This window comes from Dromiciops gliroides, chromosome 3 (genome assembly GCF_019393635.1).
Source record: "Dromiciops gliroides isolate mDroGli1 chromosome 3, mDroGli1.pri, whole genome shotgun sequence".
Taxonomy (NCBI): Eukaryota; Metazoa; Chordata; class Mammalia; order Microbiotheria; family Microbiotheriidae; genus Dromiciops; species Dromiciops gliroides.
Window position 1 is genome coordinate 434,305,149 of NC_057863.1, and position 20,101 is coordinate 434,325,249.

Genomic DNA, 20,101 nt, shown 5'->3' on the forward strand with positions numbered 1-20,101 from the left:
CGTAAAGCCTCAGGTAATAAGACTACGACGACATCGATTATTAAAAAGAAGAAAAAGGAAATCCCTTTAATGCTAAAGGCTTGGGATCTCTCCGCGGGTTGGTTGGGAGCCCCAGGAGCGAGGATCGCGAGGGCAGAGGTACCGAACATGGATCGAGCAGGGATGACTCCTGCAAACCCCGGAGGGGGTGAATGAGGAGGGGAGGGTGAAAACTAACTCGTCAGTGTAGGGACCGTTTCACCCTTCGTACTTGCAACCCCAACGTTCAGCCCAGCGCCTGGCACAGAGTGGGCACTTGTTGTTCGATGGACGCCCTTCTCTGCACCAGCTCTGGCATGACGTCATGATGTGCGGCCAAGAAAGCCCCCAGACCCCCTAGGCCCAGAGCCCGCTAAGTTATTCGTTCATCCTCCCTAGATTTAGGGTCCCCCTAGGCTCAGGATATGGTGTGGGGCTCCGGAACAAACTGATTATACAGAAAAGGGGTGTCGTTTTCTAGTAAGAGGGTGGTCACTTGTCAGTCGGACATGCTTCCATCCCATCTCGGGAAGGAAAGCTTCCGTGGGGTATAAGCAAGAGGAGGAAAGGAAGGGCGCCCCACTGCGTGTCCACTGGAGCCCTGCTCTGGAGGATCTCGGGGAGAAGTGGAGCTGGGGTGCTCCCACTATGGCGGCCCTGACGCGCCCTCTCCACAGGCGGAGCAAGAAATGCCCGGATAGAGAATAATGACCCCACTCTGGGGGCCCGGCACGCGTGGCTCGTGGCGGCGGGGGTATGGGGGGGGGGGGGGAAGAAACGTTGTGTGACAGTGACCGCACGCACCGCGCGCTCGCGGACTTGGGAGGGGAAGGTCAGTTTGGGGGCCAAGGGCTAGGGAAGTGCGTGGCAGCTGAGGCGCGGCTGGTAGGAGCGGGCGCCGGGCGGGGGGCCCGGACCGCGGCGGCGGCAGCAGGTGCGAGCGCGGCGGGGGGAGTGAGGGGGGCTGCGCCATCGGCTCCTCCTCTTCTCCCCCGCCCCCCGGAACCACAACAGGGACGCGGAGGAGGAGGGGGGAGGAGGAGGAGAAGAGGGACAAGAGGCAGCAGCAGAAGCAGCAGCAGCTGCAGCGGAGGGGGGACGAGAAGCGACCACCACGGCGACCGCAACGGCGACCGCGACGGCGGCCCCGGGGGCCAAAGAGGCCCCTCTCGGGGACGGGCCGCCCAAGGGAAGGAGAACGAACCCCCGGCCCCGAGCCCCGGCCGCCACCCCGGCGGCCCCAGCAGCGCCGGCGGCCCCAGCCGCCGCCTCACGGCCGACCATGCCCCAGAGCGGGCTCCACACCGCGGCCCCGCCGCCGCCGTCGGCCCAACAGGACAGCGGCACCTTCAGGTCAGTCCGCGGGCGGGGCCCTAGCCGGCCCGGCCCGTGGGATACCTGGTCGGGCCTCGCAGGGGCGGAGGGGAGGGGGCGAGAGCGGAGGAGGAGGCCTCCGGAGTTGCCTTGTGGGTAATAGTACCCCCCTCCCTCCCTGTCTCCGTCCCCCTCCCCCATGCATGTCTCGGAGTTGGGAGAGGCCCCGCCCTCCAGGGTTCCACTCCCCCCACCCCCACCCGCGCAGCCATTCCACGGGCAGCGCCGTGGGTGGGTCAGGCTAGAAGAGCCGCCGCTGTCGCGTCCCACCAGCCCGGGCAGCTCGAGTTACCCGAGCCCTGATAGGCTTGAGAAAGAGGACGCCCGCGGTGCCTTGGACAGCTCTCGGTTCCCTGAGCAGGTGCTGCTGGAGCCAGCTTTGGGGCTCTCTCTCTGACCCTCCTTCACCTCCCTCCTCCCCCACTTCTCCTGATCCCTGCTGCTGCGGCTGCCAGCAGAGGAAACTGGAGAATGTGCCCCCCCCCCCCGTGCCACCTTCGTTTTTCAGAGCTCGGAAGAACCACAGTTCCTTCGTGTTCTAGCTTTAAGAATGAAGAGTGAACCCCCTTCGATTAGCTTTAGGACCCGAATTGACATTTAAAATGCCTACTTTGATGCCCCCATGCACACCCACCCCTTGGCATTTCAAACAGGCAGCCCTTTTCATTTATGCAGGTTGGGGAAAATGATCACAGCCAAACCTGGGAAAACACCGATTCAGGTGTTACATGAGTATGGCATGAAGACCAATAATGTACCCGTTTATGAATTTGAAAAAGCTGATGGGCATGCAAATACGCCAAGTTTCACCTTCAGAGTGACCGTTGGTGATATAACCTGCACAGGTCTGTATACACTATTAACCCAAACTATTAAGAGCATTTTCCTAATGATAGGATGTCATGTCTTCATTAGGAAGGGACCCTAGAGAAATATTGAAACTGGAAAGTTAACTCGGATCAGAGGAAAAATATTTTTAACTTTACCCTCTTATCCTAATTTTCTCTCCACCCCTCCTCCCCCAATCAGAAGCCCAACTTAAGACATAGTAATGGAGGCCTCCATTAATGGTTCCATTAGGCTGCCTCCAAGAGTCAGAACTAGAGTCTTTGAAGATGAGTAGTTACTCCTAAGTAGCCTTGGGGAGGAAGATAGTTTTTAAGTATACATCCAAGCTTACAGCTCCTACCAGTACCTTGATTTCCCATTTCCCAGCCCACTTTTTAACTTGTTAAACTCTAGGGAAGGTGGATATGAATTCTCTTCTCCCCCACTGCAAGATGAGTAGAACCTTAGAAAGTTCTTCAGCTTTCCTAGGTCAGAGTCAATAGAAACAAACATTCTTGTTTATTTACCATGCTGGAGTTGGCCCAGTGAAATGTCTCATTTTGTATCCAAAGAAAAGAAAGACAATGAATTTAGATAATTTACATGTGCATTTTCCTATTAAGTATAGATACTATATTAGTTCCAGTCATTAACTTCTTGAACATGAAATACACAAAAAACCACATTGCATTTTATTTGGAAAAACAATATATGACAACCAAATGGAATAATCGAGTTTTATTATCTGTTCATCTAAAAACTAAAGAGGTCACAGGGTTTTTGGTTTTTTGGTTTTTTCTTACTGAGGTGAAGCTACATTTCATATTCCTAAAAGTATGATCTTTGGTGAAAGGGCGTAGGGGCTAAAATAGAATACTGATCCCTGATGAGAACAGAGAAACTGTTCTCCCAGCTAGAAATTGGGACAAAAAAGGAAGAGAGCAGAGTCTTAGAGAGGAGAGCAACTTTTAAGTTCATATAGTCTAATCCCTTCATTCTATACTTGAGGAAACTGAGGCCCAGAGATGTTATATATACAAGGCCAAAGTTACATATGTATTAGGTAGCAGAGTCTGGCTATGAATCTAAGTACTCTAACTACAAATCCCACACACTGTACCATGCTGCCTCCTATACAAGGTCAAGCAGCAAATTTGTAAATCTACTTGGAGATAAACTAGTAATCATGATCTTTGGTTGGAAATCTACATTAAAAGTAATCAGAAGCTTAAAATATTTTTTTCCTCTTTATTGTATGAGATCCTCGTAGTGTGATGATGTGACTTGGGGGAGTTACTTAGAGCTTAACCACTATGAGGCTCAGTTTACTAATGTATAAAATCAAGATGAAAATGTACTACCTGCATTGTTGAGTAAAACTTAGCTTACTCTTGTCAAACAATATAAATATAGGAGCTATGATTAGTAAATATGTTGCTTGTACAAACCAAATAAATAATAAGGCTATTTCAGGTAGTCTTTGTTTCTGGATATTGTTTGTGTATACCATGGAGAAGCAGTGTAACAGTAGATGGAGAATTGGGAAGACCTGGATTCAAGTTTTGCCTGTGGTACATATTAGCTGTGATGCTGGGCAAGGTGTTTAATTTCTCACTGCCCTAGACAATTCTATAATCTTTTTAAAAATAGAGGATTGCTGATTTGTTTTGAGTTTTCTTACTGGAAGTTTCCTATAGTAATGAAATCATAAGCTTGGAAGAACTATATAAGACCGCAAGCTAGCTATCTATATAAACTAATTTTAAAAAAAAAGCAATAGTTCTGTAATTTAAACCAAGGACCAGAAATCTACAGGGTACCTAAGGTGACCTCATCATTATGCTGACTGAATCATGGCTCTACCCCCAGCACACACTTGTTCGACTCCCACCCCATTTTACTGGTAAAATGGAGGCTATCCTTTTAAAATGCCTTATTCCAGAGACTTTTGATCACAAAATCTTGGAGGTAGAAGGGAACTTAGAGATGCAATCTAATACCTCCATTTTACAGAAAAGGAAACAGGCCCAAAGAAGAAAAATGATTTGTCAGAAGTAACATAGCTATGTTGGCCGAGTTGAGAATTGAACTTGGATCTCTTGATTTCCCAGGCAGGAACTTTTTTTTACTATATTACTTGGTCTTGTCCCTAAGAGAGGGAAAAAAATTAAATGTGTAATGTTCTATTCATTGCTGCTTTCTGAAATTAGAAATAGACTCTGGCCTCATCTCCCTACCTCCTTTCTCTACTCATAAAGTGAATATAGGTTGACCTTAAAATGGGGAAGAGGTCACTCTCCCTTTCTCCTCCCTTGAAAGAGTACTGTGATACCCTAAATATAGTCACTGTAGATACACAGCTCTTAACTGGAGTTTGACCAGGCACACAAGGATCCAGCAGAACAGAGTGATAATAATTTTGCTGTTAAATATTTTCATTGCTGAGTGCTTTAAAGGAAAGCCTATTCTTAACACTGCCATTAGCAAGGGTATGCGACATTGCAGAAGTCCATGCTTTTCTACTATAATAACACTGGTGTTCCCCTTTTCATCTGGTCTTAGAGAAGTGAATATGGTAACTCTGAGCACTTAGAATTTTAAAATGATGTCATTTTGATGCATATACTTAGTATAAAAGGAAACCCTTTTTAAAATACATTTTGGTTATCTTTTATTTTTACATGACCTAGATATCCCTCTGTGTCCCTCCCTCTCATCCCAAAGAGTCATTCTTTGTAATGAGGTTGGGTTTTTTTTTTTTGAGAAAGATCAGAAAAATCATTCTATACATTAAAAAAAAATCTGGCATATGCAATGTTCCATACCCTTGGATTCCTGTGATCCCTTAAGAATGTGTGGTAAGGGTGGGCCAGGAAGATGTCTTCTCAGATTCTCCTCTGGAGCCAAACTTTTGTTTTTTATTTTGTTTTTTATATTTTTTGCAGCATTCATTTTAAAATGTTTTGTGGTTGTGGAACTCTCCATTTACATTGTTGTAGTCATTATTTATATTATTTTCCTGGCTCTGCTTGCTTCACTTTGCATCAATTCATGCAAGTCTTTCCATGCTTCTCCATATTCATGTTTATTTCTTAGAGTACACAGTACTATTTCGGGGAACCTACTTAGGTAAAACCTTTTTATTGTATATATTTAGATGGCACTATACTTTTTAAAAACTTCCTATAGTATATTTAAAGAGGCAACATGGTATGTAGACAGAGTCCTGTATATGGATTTGGGAAGATTTGGATTCAGGTACTTTTTTAAACCCTTCTGTGCTGCAGGTCCCTCATCTATAAAAATCAGGAAAATTGTACTTGTAATGGACCTATCTCTCACAAGTTCATTGTAAAATCAAAATGAAATTTTGTATTTAAAGTATTTTGCAAAATTTTAAATACTACATAACATCAGTGTTCTAATAAGCAATTAATTTTGCCATGGAAGTTATTTGTTCTCTTATTTCTTGTTGATATTCCCTCAGGCTGTCTTGCCTTTTTTCCCCCTTAATACAGGTGAAGGTTCAAGTAAGAAAATGGCAAAGCATAAAGCTGCTGAAGCTGCCATCGGCCATTTGAAAGCAAATGCGAGTCTTTGGTGAGCTTTGATTTTGGGGGGGGGGGTTTTGCATTTTTCAGATCAGAAATATCATTGCTGAAGCAAAATTAAAGTTTGAGTATGTTTGCAAAAGCAACAGAATGAACTGTTGTATTTAAACTGGAAATGCCTTTTTAAAAAAATGAAAGCTCTCATACTTCTAAAAGGGACTTCTGGAATAAAAAACCAAGTTCAAGAACTAAATTTAAATAAATGCTCTATTGAACTAGGCCCATTTTTTTTTTCCAAATGGGAGTATATTAGTGTAGTAGAAATCTAGCTATTTCTTACTATGTTTTTTTGTTTGTTTTGGTTTTGGTTTTGTTTTGCAGGGCAGTGAGGGTTAAGTGACTTGCCTAGGGTCACACAGCTAGTATCAAGTGTCTAAAGCCAAATTTGAACTCAGGTCCTCCTGAATCCAGGGCTGGTGTTTTATCCACTGTGCCACTTAGCTGCCCTATGTTTTTTGATAGGCTGATATTTACCATGATTGTTTTATAGTATCAAGACCAAGCATTTTCTTATGGGAAACAAATTAGTAAATATTAGTAACTGAAACTGCTCTTCTAGGATTCTGGCATGAGAGACATCAGCAATAAATTTGTTTCTAAGTCTACAATTTGTTTCTTATCACTGGAAAGCTATCATAAATGCCTTGTTAAGTAATCAATGCAGGGATTATTAAGTGGTTATTAATATAAGGCCTTTGTAGATTATTGAATTATATTGTTGTTTAGCTGGTAAAATAGCTATTGAAAAGAGTTTTGATGGCTAGGACATTGTATCATATGTCATAAGGATATATAACTGGCAAGGCTATGAAGCACCATGTATATCACACTTTTAGATACTCCCTTATTTATAATCAAAGAATTAGCAAATTTCAGAATTAGAAGGGACCACAGTGACCATGTAGTCCTTCTCACACACACACAAAAATCTCTGCTACAAGATAACCCAACCTTTAGTCATCCAGCTTTAACATGGAGAACTTGAATTAGAGAAATCCACTATGTTCTGAGGACGCCTATTCCACTATTGAATAGCTTTGTTTCTCAAGATGTTTTTGCTTATAAATATATATAAGAACTGCTTATAAGCAGTTCTTTGCAACTTACTCCTATAGCTCCCGGTTCTGCTGTTTGGGGTAGTCAAACAGGACAAGCGTAATACCTTTCGTATATTTGGAAGACAGTTATGTCTCTGAATCATTTCCTCCTCCACCTTTCCCACTTTTCCCCTGACCCCCCAAGCCTTCCGTTCTTGTTCTTTAAACCTATCCTTATATGCTAGGAAGTTGAAGCCCTCATTCACCATTCTTCTTCTTTGGATGTTCTCCAACTCATCAACATCCTTACTAAAATGTTATACCTGGAACCAAACAGTATTTCTTTTTTTTTTTTTAAATGAGGCAATTGGGGTTAAGTGACTTACCCAGGGTCACACATCTAGTAAGTGTTAAGTATCTGAGGCCGGATTTGAACTCAGGTACTCCTGACTCCAGGGCTGGTGTTCTATCCACTGCGCCACCGAGCTGCCCCCGCAAACAGTATTTCTAATGTGCTTGGATCAGGGCAGAATATGGTGGGACTATCACCGCCTTGTTCCTAGAAGCTATATCTCTCTTATTTCAGCCTAGAATCTCTAGCTAATTTCTGGACCACTTATAATATCCTTAATTCACATAAGATGCTATCAATTCTAGTTGATGCCACCTTCTTCTGTTTAAGTTGTTATAGACACCTTCATTTTCTCTACATTTCCACTATGGAGTTTTTTGGCTTGGCCATATTCCCGTTCTGTCCTACTTTAAATCTTAGAGAATTCCTAAAACTATTATCATAGAAATGCTGTACACCAGAGTCTGCTTTTGATACAATTGATATTCCAAAATAACTCAGATCCTTGAGGCTAGGGATCACATGTAATTGATATATACTAATTTTCAAGACTTGCCAAATCATGGTCTAGCTTTTTTCCCTTGCCTTTAATGATTGTCACTTTATTTCTGTGTGTCAAAAGGTCACCAACATAAAATGTTCAGTGCATTTGGCACATTGTAAAACTGAATGGCATTATAAAAATGAGTATACTCTGTGAAATTTTTCAAAGTGATGTTTTAGATGGCCAGGGAAAAATAAGCCAAAAAACACTCTGTATTTTTGTTTCATGGTAGGTAGAAGGAGAATTATCAGGTTATAATCAGGCATAGAAGGGTTCGCCCAGTGCCATAATTTTTCTGCTTTTTAATCAAAATTATTTTGATAATTTCAGATTACTGCATTGTACACAGCTATCTATGGCAAGATCACTCAAAGTTTGAAACCATACTGGCAGTCAAGAGAATAAACAGGAGATAGTGTTACAAGAAATCTTAGTAGTCATAGAATTTGCCCACCAGTTGCCAAACTGTGTGCATGCAACTTAATTCTATGTTAGTTCTGGCTTTCTGAATAACTATAGTGTTCTTAGATATCTTCTTAAAACTGACCAAAATAAATCAGAGCTTCAACCTATTTTAAATCCTTATCCCTACTCTCAAAAATTAAGAATCTTCTTTGTGCAAAGCATAGCATTGCCCCATACCATCAGACTGTTCAATCTAGACATTCTTAACTAGATAAGAGATTTTTAAAATATATTAGATCATTTCAATCAAAAGTTCATTGAATATTTGCCACGTGTGAGGCACTGTTGGAAAAAGAGATGAAAAAGACAGGGTCCTTGCAAATGGATCTCTATTTTTCTCCTCCATACCAGTTTAAATTTCCATTACTTTAAGAGAATTTTGTAATACAGGCAGTCCCTCATTCATAGAATTTATAATATATGAAAATCCCATCAGATCATGACTAAAGGTCAATCCTTCACACTATAATTGATTTCCTACTTTAGAATAGAATGCTACACAGTTTATTTAAAGATCAGACTCTCTAGTTAGCTTAATATACTTTGGATTTACCAGCATTTGGTTTACATAGAGATTTTAAGGAGTGCATGTTACATAAAAGCACACTTCTAATGAATGTCTTCATTGTTTATGTCAATAGAATTGATTCACAAAAATATTTGCAATGGCCTGTTTACAGGGTTGAAAAATTATGGTCTGTGGTCCAAATTTTACATTTTTTTTATTTAAAAATGTAAAAAACATTCTTAACTCACTGACCATGCAGAAATAGGTGGTAGGCTGGGTTTGGCCTATAAACTATATGTAGTTTGCTGACCTCTGACATGGCAGAATACAGTTGTAAACCAAAGAAGATAGTAAACTCAAGGTGTTAAATGAGAATTTTATATTTAGCTTTTCAGTAATTATGTTTGATATAATATGCTAGAAACAAAAAGGACAAAAATTAATAAAAATAATATTTCAATCAAGTATTAGATTCAAAATAAGCATGTCTCTTTAGTCATATTTGAGAACTTGTTTTCTAATTCATAATATATTTGAAAAATAATTTAGTTTTGCAGTTCCAGACCCAATGGCTCCTGATCCTTCCAAGCAACCAAAGAATCAGGCTAATCCTATTGGTTCATTACAGGTATGTCATGTATTTATGTTTTTCATGCATAATATTTGTCTGCTAAGGAAAGATGTAAAAGTGACTTTAGCACAATGGTATTGCATAAAAAAGGAAATGAGTATTTGAAAATAAAATGGTGATATGTTTTGTTTTCCAAGTTACTTTCATTACATGTTACAAAACTAACTTGAAATGATTATTCTATTTATTATGTCTTGGATTTTCCTCCCATATACAGTATCTGCCTTTGGTTTGTGGAATTCTCATTTGAGATCAACAGGACCCCTGTGCACATGGGTAGAGTGTTTTATATTTTAAGAATGTTTCTTGCCACTTGTGACAGAAGACCTCTTTCTACTTCTGTTGTGACAGAAGCCGTCATAAATAGACCAGACCAGATAGCATAGGTCAAGGAAAGGGAAGTAGTATGCTTATTTGCTTACTCTGCCAAAAAACCACAACCAGCTTTGAATTATTGCATGCAGATCATCCTTCTTACAGATTATCCATGCATTCTATTGGCTAGTTACCCACCCCCATCATCCAGTTAGACCTGTTTTGTTTAGACCTGTTGAATACCTTCTTCCCTTTTATGGGCTTTTCCTTTGGGATTTTTTTTTGTCACATTTCTTCCACAACTTCACCAAAGCTATTTGTTTGCTTTCTTTGCTCTGTCCTATTTCCGTCCGAATGGATTGGTTAGCCAGCTATGGGCACAAAAGTCTACATATATGAAGGGAGAAGCCACAGGAGTCAGAGGCAGCGAGTTCTTCCAGACATCCTCTCTAATGTTCCATAAGAGGCTTTCAGCAGTCTGGCTTCTTATTTGATCTGAGATCTCAGCGTATCATGGTTAAATGGAAGCACTCCATTCACAGGAGAGCATTGCTTCTTTGTTGATATTGGTGGACCTTGTAAAATATAAAATGTTAGGATGTCTATGTGAAAATAGAAGGTGAACTTCCCTCATTTTTTTTCATCGCCAAACATCATTACTTTGTTAACCCTTTATAATAGAAATGGGGAAAAAGAGATTACAATGTTTTTATTATAGTCATTACATAAATGAAATTATAAATGAAGCTTTACCACTGTTTTGTAGGAACTGGCTATTCAGCATGGTTGGAGACTTCCCGAGTATACACTTTCTCAGGAGGGAGGACCTGCTCATAAGAAAGAGTTCACCACAATTTGCAGACTTGAATCATTTATAGAAACTGGTATATGTATCTTGTTTAATATTGTAACATGCTAAATGTCAAAAGAAATTTTTATTCTAATTGTAGATTATTTTTCTCTCCTTTTAAATTTAAGCATATCTTAAGTCATTGCTTTAGTAAAAGTAATAATTTAGTAAATTATTATTCTAACTCTAGAACCCATTCCCATTAGAATGTGCGCTAGACCTAGAAGATGTCCTGTTGCTCAACATATGAACAAGCTATGCCTCCTTCTACTTGCTACTTTTTAATGCCTTTCTGTGACACTTAAGTGAGATGAAATTTGAGTGTATTTGGTGGTATACAGATGCTTTCATCTCTACAGGGAATGTGTAGGTTTGAATAGAAAAATAGATCTAAAGGCAGTATTTCTAAATTAAGAATGGGGATAGTGAATTTTTAAAAGCATATGAATATTTTATACTTTTAAGCCCAACATTATTTTAAAGCAGATACAGAAATACTATGTACTTTTTTTGGATATGCAGAGAAAAGCAATAGTAAATCTTTTTCAGATTAACTCCAGAAGTTAAAAGAACTCTAGGGGAAGGTTGAGATTAACAAATGAACATCAGATAGGAAATTAAATGATAGAAAAGAAAGAACAGGGGCAGCTAGGTGGCGCAGTGGATAGAGCACTGGCCCTGGATTCAGGAGGACCTGAGTTCAAATCCAGACTCAGACAATTGACATTAGCTGTGTGACCCTGGGCAAGTCACTTAACCCCCATTGCCCCGCACAAAAAACACACAAAAAAAGAAAGAACAAGGACATGATAATAATAATGTTGTGAGTTTAAAAGAAATTAAACTTTTAATCCTGTGTTTAAGACAATAAGAAAAATATGTAGAAAGCTAGTATGATTATACTTATACTTAGTTTTTCTTATATTCATTCTCTAATGCATTTGAAATAATTTTTAAAGTGTACATTAATTTGAAGTTTGGTTAAATATTACAATCAATTTCAAGGAAACAAATACCTCTTTAATTTTTTTTCTAATCTAATTTTTTTTCAATTAAACTGTTTATTAAGTACCTGTCATAGACAATGCACTTGTACCAGGCACTTAGAAATATATCATTTCCCTTCATGCACTGACCCTGTGATGTTCCACTTGACTTAGATAAGCAATTGCACTGTCTTATTCTGCACCATGACACCTTTTCTAGGCTCCACCTCATACCTGGAACCTTTTCCTTGATTTCTGTTCGTTGAAATTATTCTCAATTCTTAGCCTGAGAGTATAAAAAGGGTAATGTGGCATGGTGGAAACAGGTGCTGGACTTGGAATACAGAAGAGCAGAGTTTGAGCCTTTCATTATTTGCTAATGGCAGTGCCTACCACAGGGTTTTTGTGAGAATGAAATGGGTATCAAGTGCTTTGCAAACCTAAAAGCACTATGTGAACATCAGTTATTTATTTCTCCTGTAAAAATTCTTTCACCCTCATTGTCTAGTATTTTAGATTGATTTTACCTTCATTAAACTTGTTAACCTTGTGCTTGTTTGTGCATGTCATATTTCTAATCTAATTCTATCCTTTCACACTCAAGAAGGGGTGATACATAGTTTTAAGTTTAAGACTGCCAGAGACAGTCCAGAAGAATTGAGATTATAATGCACATAGATCATTACAAATTGGGAAAGTGGTCAGAAGTAAACCAAATGTAACTCAGTAAAGAGAGGTGCAGGAAGAATCTACTTGTTGAAAAAAAATAAATAACACAAATATAGAAGACATTTATATATAAAAGTACAACATTAGAGAACAGTGTAGATTATCTGGTATCTGCAACTTAACACTAACTAAAAAAGCAGGCATGAAACCAGGATGAAACTACGTGTAGAACATGTAGACAACATTAAACAAGTTTTCCATTATGGGACCCCATTCCTTTATAATCCATCTAGTCTCCCTTTTCAGACATTAATTCTTTATTAATATTTTCAATTATTTTTTCTTTAGGAAAGGGGGCATCAAAAAAACAAGCCAAGAGAAATGCTGCTGAAAAGTTTCTTGCCAAATTCCGTGAATTTTCTCCTGATAACAATGTTTCCTTAGTAAGTAGTGATTGGGCTTTAATGGTACCAATATGATCAAGTATCTTATTATTCAGGAAACTGTATTTTCATTTTGTGTAGGTCAGTCAAGCCTTTAGTCCCCTGAGAGGACATTGAGTTATTCAGTGGCTACCATCTATCTAATTTTGGCTATCTTCCAGATACATAAAATTGGTCACAGGAGGGACTAAGTGTAAATCAGAGGTTTACAAACTAGAGCTTGAGAACCAAATCTGTTCTTGTTTTCATATGGTCTGCAAGCAAAGAATGGTTTTTATATTTGTAATACAATAAAACTTTATTTGTAAAAATGTAAAAACCATTCTTAGTTCCTGGACTCAGCTAAACAAGGGGCAGTCCATATTTGTCCCTGGACCATAGTTTGCAGACCCCTGACTTAAACGGATATAATGTACAACCAAGAAAAAAGAACAGTGTTGTTGCTACTTAGAGTTAAGTCACTAGCACCATATTTCAATCCAGAGAACCTCCTAACTCTATAGCATGACAATCTGTGCTGTACTGTGGATGCTGAGTAGTTTTGTTAAGAGAAGCAGAGCTTTGTTAAAAATATCACCTTAAATTTCTATAACACTTTACAGGTTTCAGAGGGCTTTTACGTACATTGTTTTATATGACTTTTATAATAATCTTTTAGATAAGCAAAGCAAGTCTTTTTCTATCTCCCTGGGCTCAGTAACAAGGTTTGGTGTCAGAAGCCTTCCGTAAGCTTGGCATAAAGTAAACACTTGAGGGTTCTGTCTAAGAATCTGCAGTAGTTCAGGTGGGGGGGGGGGCAGGGAACATTGAGAGAGGGAGAAAAACATTGAAGTCCAAAAATAAAAATTTGAGTCCAGCCCATAATTCTGAGCCTCAGGGAGGTGCTTTGTCATAAACAAATGATATCTGCTATTTATTTTATTGTGTTAACACCAGTTTTGGTCATCACATCTATTATTTATGAAGTGGAGAAAGTAGTGAACAGTCTAGTGGTTTAAAAGTAAGTTATGGCCATCAAAGAGGAAGACCCAGAGCAGCAAGATGACGCAGTAGATAGAGAGCACGGAGCCTGATTTCAGGAACACCTGAGGTCAGACCTGTCTTCAAACATGGACTAACTATGTGACTCTGGGCAAATCATTTAACTTTTGTTTGCCTCAGTTTCCTATCTGTAAAATAGGGATAATAATAGCACCTACTTCCCAGGGCTATTGTGAGGATCAAATGAGATATTTGTAAAGTACTTGGCACAATGCCTGGCACATAACAAGCACAATATAAATGTTAATATTATTAAGTAAACCCCAACCAAGAATTTCACTGTTGGCCTTGTGCTTGCTGTTACTCTCTTAATACCAGTACTGCAAAAAATCCTTTGATTACAATAAATCAAACTCTTGATTTCAGGTCTACCATTTGATCTGACTATGTAAAGGTATAGTCCCATTGTAATCTACCTTGGTCAGAAACATCAGGAACATTATGTCTAAATCTTTGGGTGCTGCATTTTAGGTAGCTCATTGACAAGTATATCAATGGATAGCATGTATAAACAAGCATTATGAAAAGACTCAAAACCCATGTGCTGTGATCACTTGTTTTATAGAGAAGATACCTACATCTGATAGGAGGTTGGGACTAGAAAGCCACTAAAGTTCTTTCTAACTCTTGGAATCTATGCTCATCCATTTTGCAAATAAGAAAACTGAGAATCATAGGATTTAAACTTCAAGGGAGGGGGCAGCTAGGTGGTGCAGTGGATAAAGCACCGGCCCTGGATTCAGGAGTACCTGAGTTCAAATCTGGCCTTAGACACTTCACACTTACTAGCTGTGTGACCCTGGGCAAGTCACTTAACCCCCATTGCCCTGCAAAAAAACAAAAAAAACGGGGCAGCTCGGTGGCACAGTGGATAGAGCACTGGCCCTGGATTCAGGAGGACCTGAGTCCAAATCCAGCCTCAGACACTTGACACTTATTAGCTGTGTGACCCTGAGCAAGTCACTTAACCCCTATTGCCTCACCAAAAAATAAATAAACAAATAATTAATTGACTAATTAATTAATTAAAAGCTTGAAGGGACATGAAGGACCCAGTAGTCCAATCCTCTCGTTTTATAGCTGAGGAGGCTTGTGCTTTATCCTATGTCACATAGCCAGGAATGAATAGCTGGAACATAGTCAGAACCTCTGACTCTTTAAGTAGAGAGCCCTTCCCACACAGGATTGCTTCTCTGTACTCAGTAAGTACATGATGAGTAAGTATTAAATGAAGCAGGCATTTTAGGTCCATTTTACAAGTGCATAAAACTAAAGCACAGAGAGGTTAAGATAATCACAACCATTTATTAAATACCTCCATGTGTGCCCAGCAGTGATTGGTACTGAGGATACAAAGACCAAACCCTCCCACAAAAAGTCAGTTCCTTCCCTTAACAAGCTAATATTTTATCAGGAAACAACACAGAAGCATCCAAGTAAATATAAAATGTATACTAGGTAATTTTGGGAGGTGGGGGAAGCACTAAGCTAATGGGATCAGAAAGGGCCTCTTGTAGGAAATTATACTGGAGCTGAGGTTTGAAGGAAGATAAGGATTCTGAGAGGTATGGGAATGGCATGTGATCCAGAGATGAGGGGAACTATTTCAGTATAACTGGTTTCCTTTGTAATCTTTGTGTTTTACCTTTTGCATTCTAAAATATTCTGAAAAGGTGTCCATATACTTCAGCAGATTGCCTGGGGCAGGTGGGGGGGAGTCACATGACACAGAACAGGTTAAGAATTCTTCCCTTGGAGAGTAGGAACTGGAAGGAACTTTGAACCTGGAAGATGTTTGAACATGGGTCTGAGAGGGAGTTTGGTACAGTGGAAGGAGCCTAAGATATTTGGAGTCAAAGAGACTTGGGTTCAAATGCCACCTTTGTTTACTATTGGTATAATCTCAGGAAAATCACTTAATCTTCCTGTACTTCAGCTGACTCACCTATAAAATTAGGAGATAGAAGTGAATGGTATTTAAGGTCTTTTTTAGTCTTAAGTGTATGATTCTGTGATCTAGTCCAGTGTATGATCTGTGATCATTTCACAGATGAGGACAGACAGGTCCTGTCACTTGCTGAAAGATGCTAAATGTGTGAATTGGGAGTACAGCAAGGATGTTCCCCAAGGAGGATGGATGAGATCATAGAACCAGTGAGGCTAACCCCATGTGACTGTTTCCCCCTCCCCATTCACTTTGTACTCCTAGGGATCATCAGGAATAGGACTGGAGAGAACCTCAGAGTGATGACAGTCAGGAGGTTTGTAGAGGTTCCAATTCCCTTATTTTATGGCAAAGGAAACTGAGGACATAGAAGGCAAAGGAACTTTGCAAAAGTCAAACAGGGCTCAAAGAGGTTATATGATTTGTTCAAGTTGACATAGCTAGTAAATGTTAGTTAGATTGGAAACTAAAATCTAGGTTTTCCTGATTTCCTTGTCCAAGACTTTTTCCAGAAAAAGACATTGGTTCTCAAGTTTGTTGAAAGTTATCTATATATTTTGTGTGGGGGTGGAGAGTAGAGTTATGGCAGTAGGTAATAGTTATTAGGCTCATGGTAGGTCAAAGTTTTTTTGATTGTGGGAGTTTGAAATGGTTTTATTAGAAAAGCTAAACAACCTTTTTTTAAAAAATGGCAATTGCCTAACTGAAAATAAGAATGTATTCTATACAAAATACCTCAAATATTATGCCAAACAACTTTGCCATTTTGCTTTTCATTTTCTATTGCATGACTGTATCCTATACTGATAAAGTTTTCTGGTGGTCTCACATCAACCTTTCCCTGGTTCTTTCTCTCATTTCTTGTTTAATTCTAGATCATTCATCAGACTTGGGTTAAAGAATGAAATTAATAGGGAGAAATCAATCCAAAGAATCTGAAGGATATCAATACGATGATTAATGTGAAAATTACCTGAGAATAGATTATTAAGAAGACATAGATTATTTTGCAACTTTGTGGCATTCATGAATAGAACCCTGGGAAAATTCTAATGCAAACCATCCCACTTCAAAAAATATTTGCACTACTTTTTATGATATATGAGTATTTTATTAACAAAGTTGTGTCTGCCTCTTGTTATCCATTTTAAATTGAAAAGTTACAGATGACCTGGTTTCTGATTAAAATGCTTTTTTTTTTTACAAGGTTATACTTAGGGTAGTCCTTTAATAAATGTTTTTGATCAGGGTAAAAGTTATCTGTCTATAAGTATAAATTTTGAAATGTTTTTCAGGCAAAAGCACTGGGAAATACTATTGGGTGTACTTGGAATACTCTGAGGAATTCAAATGGGGAGAAAATAACTTTACTGAGAAGAAGCCTACTCAGTATTCCTAATACAGATTACGTTCAGATGCTTGGAGAAATTGGAAAGGAACAAGGTTTTGAAATAACATATTTGGATATAGGTAAGATTTCAAAAAACTCTTTCTTGATTTAGGAAATTAAATGTTGATTTCTTGGTTAGAGTCTAGTCATTCCTGGCATTGATTGAGGATTCATACACAATGGAAGTGCAATAACCAGGACAATAGTATTATAACATTTTTCTTCCCCCCCCCCCCCCCATTACTGTGGGGGAAGAATGGGGCTAGCTTTGGACAGCCCTTACTCACTTTGACGTCAAACTTTCCTTTGTCTTGGTCCTTGATTTTTGCTATCAGGAGAAAGACCAGATGAGAAAGTGGTCATGTGGACTGGTAACTTGATTTTTTTATTTTAAATTTCACTATACCTATTTAATGTCTTTTTGTTGATAAATTCAACTTATAACTTATGGCAAAGAACCTAAGTGTTGACAACCACTCTTAATCTGATTGATTTCATTGGGAAGTGAGCAGGACTTAGAGCTGAAACTTTGATAACAAAATGTTTATATTAACCATGAGAAAAGAGGATTTGTAAGACTCAAGATGGGAATTTCTTATATTCTGAAACACTTTGAGGAGACACAAAGAGTAAAGGATGCATGCTACCTTTATGTCCACACTACAACAAAAGCTTATTTGAATGAGCCTAGAAAAGCACAGATGTAGGGTCAAAAAGATGTCTTCTAAGAGACTAACTGTATCTAGACCATGGGTAGGACTGTGGAAAATACAGCTTCATCGTCATTTAAATTAAAAAACAAAACAGTTGCATTTCGTTAGTTATCCTTTCACTGTTTAGTTACTTTTGAAAAGCTCCTAACAGATCTTTAAGCAAGTTTATTATTTCCATATTCGTGGTTGAATTCTTATAAAACTGCTTCTGTTGTTGGATAAAGAGATTAACAACATGAAACTCTAGATGTAAGAACTAGAAAGTCTCTTTGCCCATTAAGTCACTCTATACATTCAGATATTTCCCTCTAAAGCAGGGATTCTTAACCTGGGTTCTATGAATCTGTTAAAAAAAAAATTGGTATTCTACTTCAACTGGTTTCCTTCCTAATTCTATATGTATTTATGCATTTACAAACATCATTCTGAGAAGGGGTCCACATGCTGCCAAAGCTGTCCATGGGGAAAAAAAAAAAAAAGGTTAAGCACTCCCTGCTCTAAATTGAGTACAGATGAAGTAATATGACTTAATCATGCTGATTTTAATAAATTATCATTCTGTCATACATTTTCCCCTTCCCCCATGTCTTATGTTATCCTTTTCCACCTACTGTAACTGACCAGAAAGCCTGCCTTCTTGGTTTAGCGTTATACTTTGCCTCAAATATTTGTGTTTTTAATGGATCTTTTAGCTAGATTGGTGCTCAGATGACACAAGCTCTCAGTATTCATACATTGAGTATTTATTAAGTATCTACTATAGGTCAGGAACTTTGCTGGCCCATATTTGAAGACTTTCATATTTAGTAGGATGTAACAAGGTTTTCCTTCTAATGGTTTTCCCTTCAAGAACCCAGGATTGCCTCCATATTACTTACTCGTCATAAGAATGAACTCTCCACTGAAGTGGAGATTCAGAGATTGTAATCTTTAAAACATTCTTGGACACACAGAATGCATATGACCAAAGGAAATCTTGAACTAACTCTCCATTTTTGTTTGCCCCGATCCAAATGTCAATTGATGGGCAACAGCTGACATTGTAATAGAAAATACAGAACTTTCTCTTTAGTTGTACTAAGTTTAAAAAAAGGAAATCCTGCATTTGATAGGTTTGAGCTTTGTTTCACTCTGCAGAGTGAGGGACAAGGATTAATAAAGCACCATAATTTTATGCTTGCTAAAAAGAGGATAATTTTGATTTCTTAAACTTGGGTTTCTCATTTGTTGATACGGAGTATGTATGATGTGTCAATAATAGTAGTTTATCTGTTTCAGAAGAATTGAGTGTGAATGGACAGTACCAGTGTCTTGCTGAACTTTCAACCAGCCCCATCACGGTCTGCCACGGTTCTGGCATCTCCTGTGGCAGCGCTCATAGTGATGCAGCTCACAATGCCCTGCAGTATTTAAAGATAATGGCAGAGAGAAAGTAAACTTGGAGCAACTTCAAGAAAAATCCTTCAGCAGCAGTAGCACATAAAAGGAGTTTTCCCCCCCAAGTAAAATGTTGACTGTAATGTTTAGCTTGTGTGATGTTTCTAAATCACTTTCATAGAAAACCATCAACTACAGTTTTCATTATATCACAGCAGTGGTTATGAATTAAGCTCTTTTTAATGGCTTCAACTTTGTATTGTTTTCTTGTATTTATAAACTTTGTATCATGAAGCAGAGTGTAGCACCTAGTACAATGCCATGCACACAGTAGGCAGTAAATAAATATTTCTTGTTTATAATGATGACAATGATGAAATAAAACTACTACTGAGCAACAATTTTTACTGGTGCTTAAATCCTTCCTCACACAAAGCTTAATAAAGGGTTTTCTAAATAACCCCTTTATAATGCTAGTGTTGAGGGACAGGACTAACACCGGCCTTATAGGCTAACTGTTCTATCAGACTTTTATTGCATGTAGTTGTTATGTTTCAGGGGACATGATTTGACAGTAGTATATATGAATCCATGTAATAAGGAGCTGTATTATAATGGGGTTCTACTGCATTTTATTAAAAAGCTACTGACTTGACTGTTCTCTTTGATTCTTTCTATTTAACACTGTATTATAATTTTATAATTTTTTCATTTAGAGTCTCACCCTGACTTACATATGATCAACTTAGATGTATCCATTAATTGTGAATTTATACCTAGTAAAAACACCAAAACTCCACTTCTTTCCACATCTACCTGGACTTTTCTCTTCCACTTTGTCTTCTCTTAGCCTATAATAGTCTCCAGCTACTTTTGTTCCACCTTGTCTCAGGGTAGGAGTCTGTGATGTCAAGAATAGCACTGACTGGAGTGTTGGTACCGTGGGGAAAAGAGGAATGCAAATTTCTTTAGCTATTCCTCCCAAAGCCTTCACCCCTGCTTAG

The 20,101-nt window shown here is 38.8% G+C and overlaps 1 protein-coding gene across 2 annotated transcripts; it reads left to right on the forward strand.

Moving 5' to 3' along the window:
* The first annotated feature begins 1,164 nt into the window (after positions 1–1,164).
* On the forward strand, positions 1,165–19,752 carry PRKRA (protein activator of interferon induced protein kinase EIF2AK2). 2 transcript variants are annotated; one of them, XM_043994811.1, is made up of 8 exons: positions 1,165–1,371; positions 2,068–2,237; positions 5,739–5,820; positions 9,287–9,365; positions 10,450–10,567; positions 12,537–12,631; positions 16,913–17,087; positions 18,999–19,752. In XM_043994811.1, the coding sequence occupies exons 1-8, from the start codon at positions 1,301–1,303 to the stop codon at positions 19,154–19,156; spliced, it is 948 nt and encodes a 315-aa protein (XP_043850746.1). In that variant the 5' UTR covers positions 1,165–1,300; the 3' UTR covers positions 19,157–19,752. The 2 variants fall into 2 exon arrangements, with proteins under 2 accessions (XP_043850746.1, XP_043850747.1); XM_043994812.1 differs by having other exon boundaries at positions 19,002–19,752.
* Positions 19,753–20,101: the final 349 nt, after the last annotated feature.

Bases quoted from the DNA above. Each gene is read 5' to 3' on its own strand.
- PRKRA (XM_043994811.1), top strand. From the start codon at position 1,301: ATGCCCCAGAGCGGGCTCCACACCGCGGCCCCGCCGCCGCCGTCGGCC. The intron at 9,366-10,449 runs GTATGTCATGTA...ACTGTTTTGTAG, and splicing joins ATCCTATTGGTTCATTACAG to GAACTGGCTATTCAGCATGG. The intron at 10,568-12,536 runs GTATATGTATCT...TTTTTTCTTTAG, and splicing joins TGAATCATTTATAGAAACTG to GAAAGGGGGCATCAAAAAAA.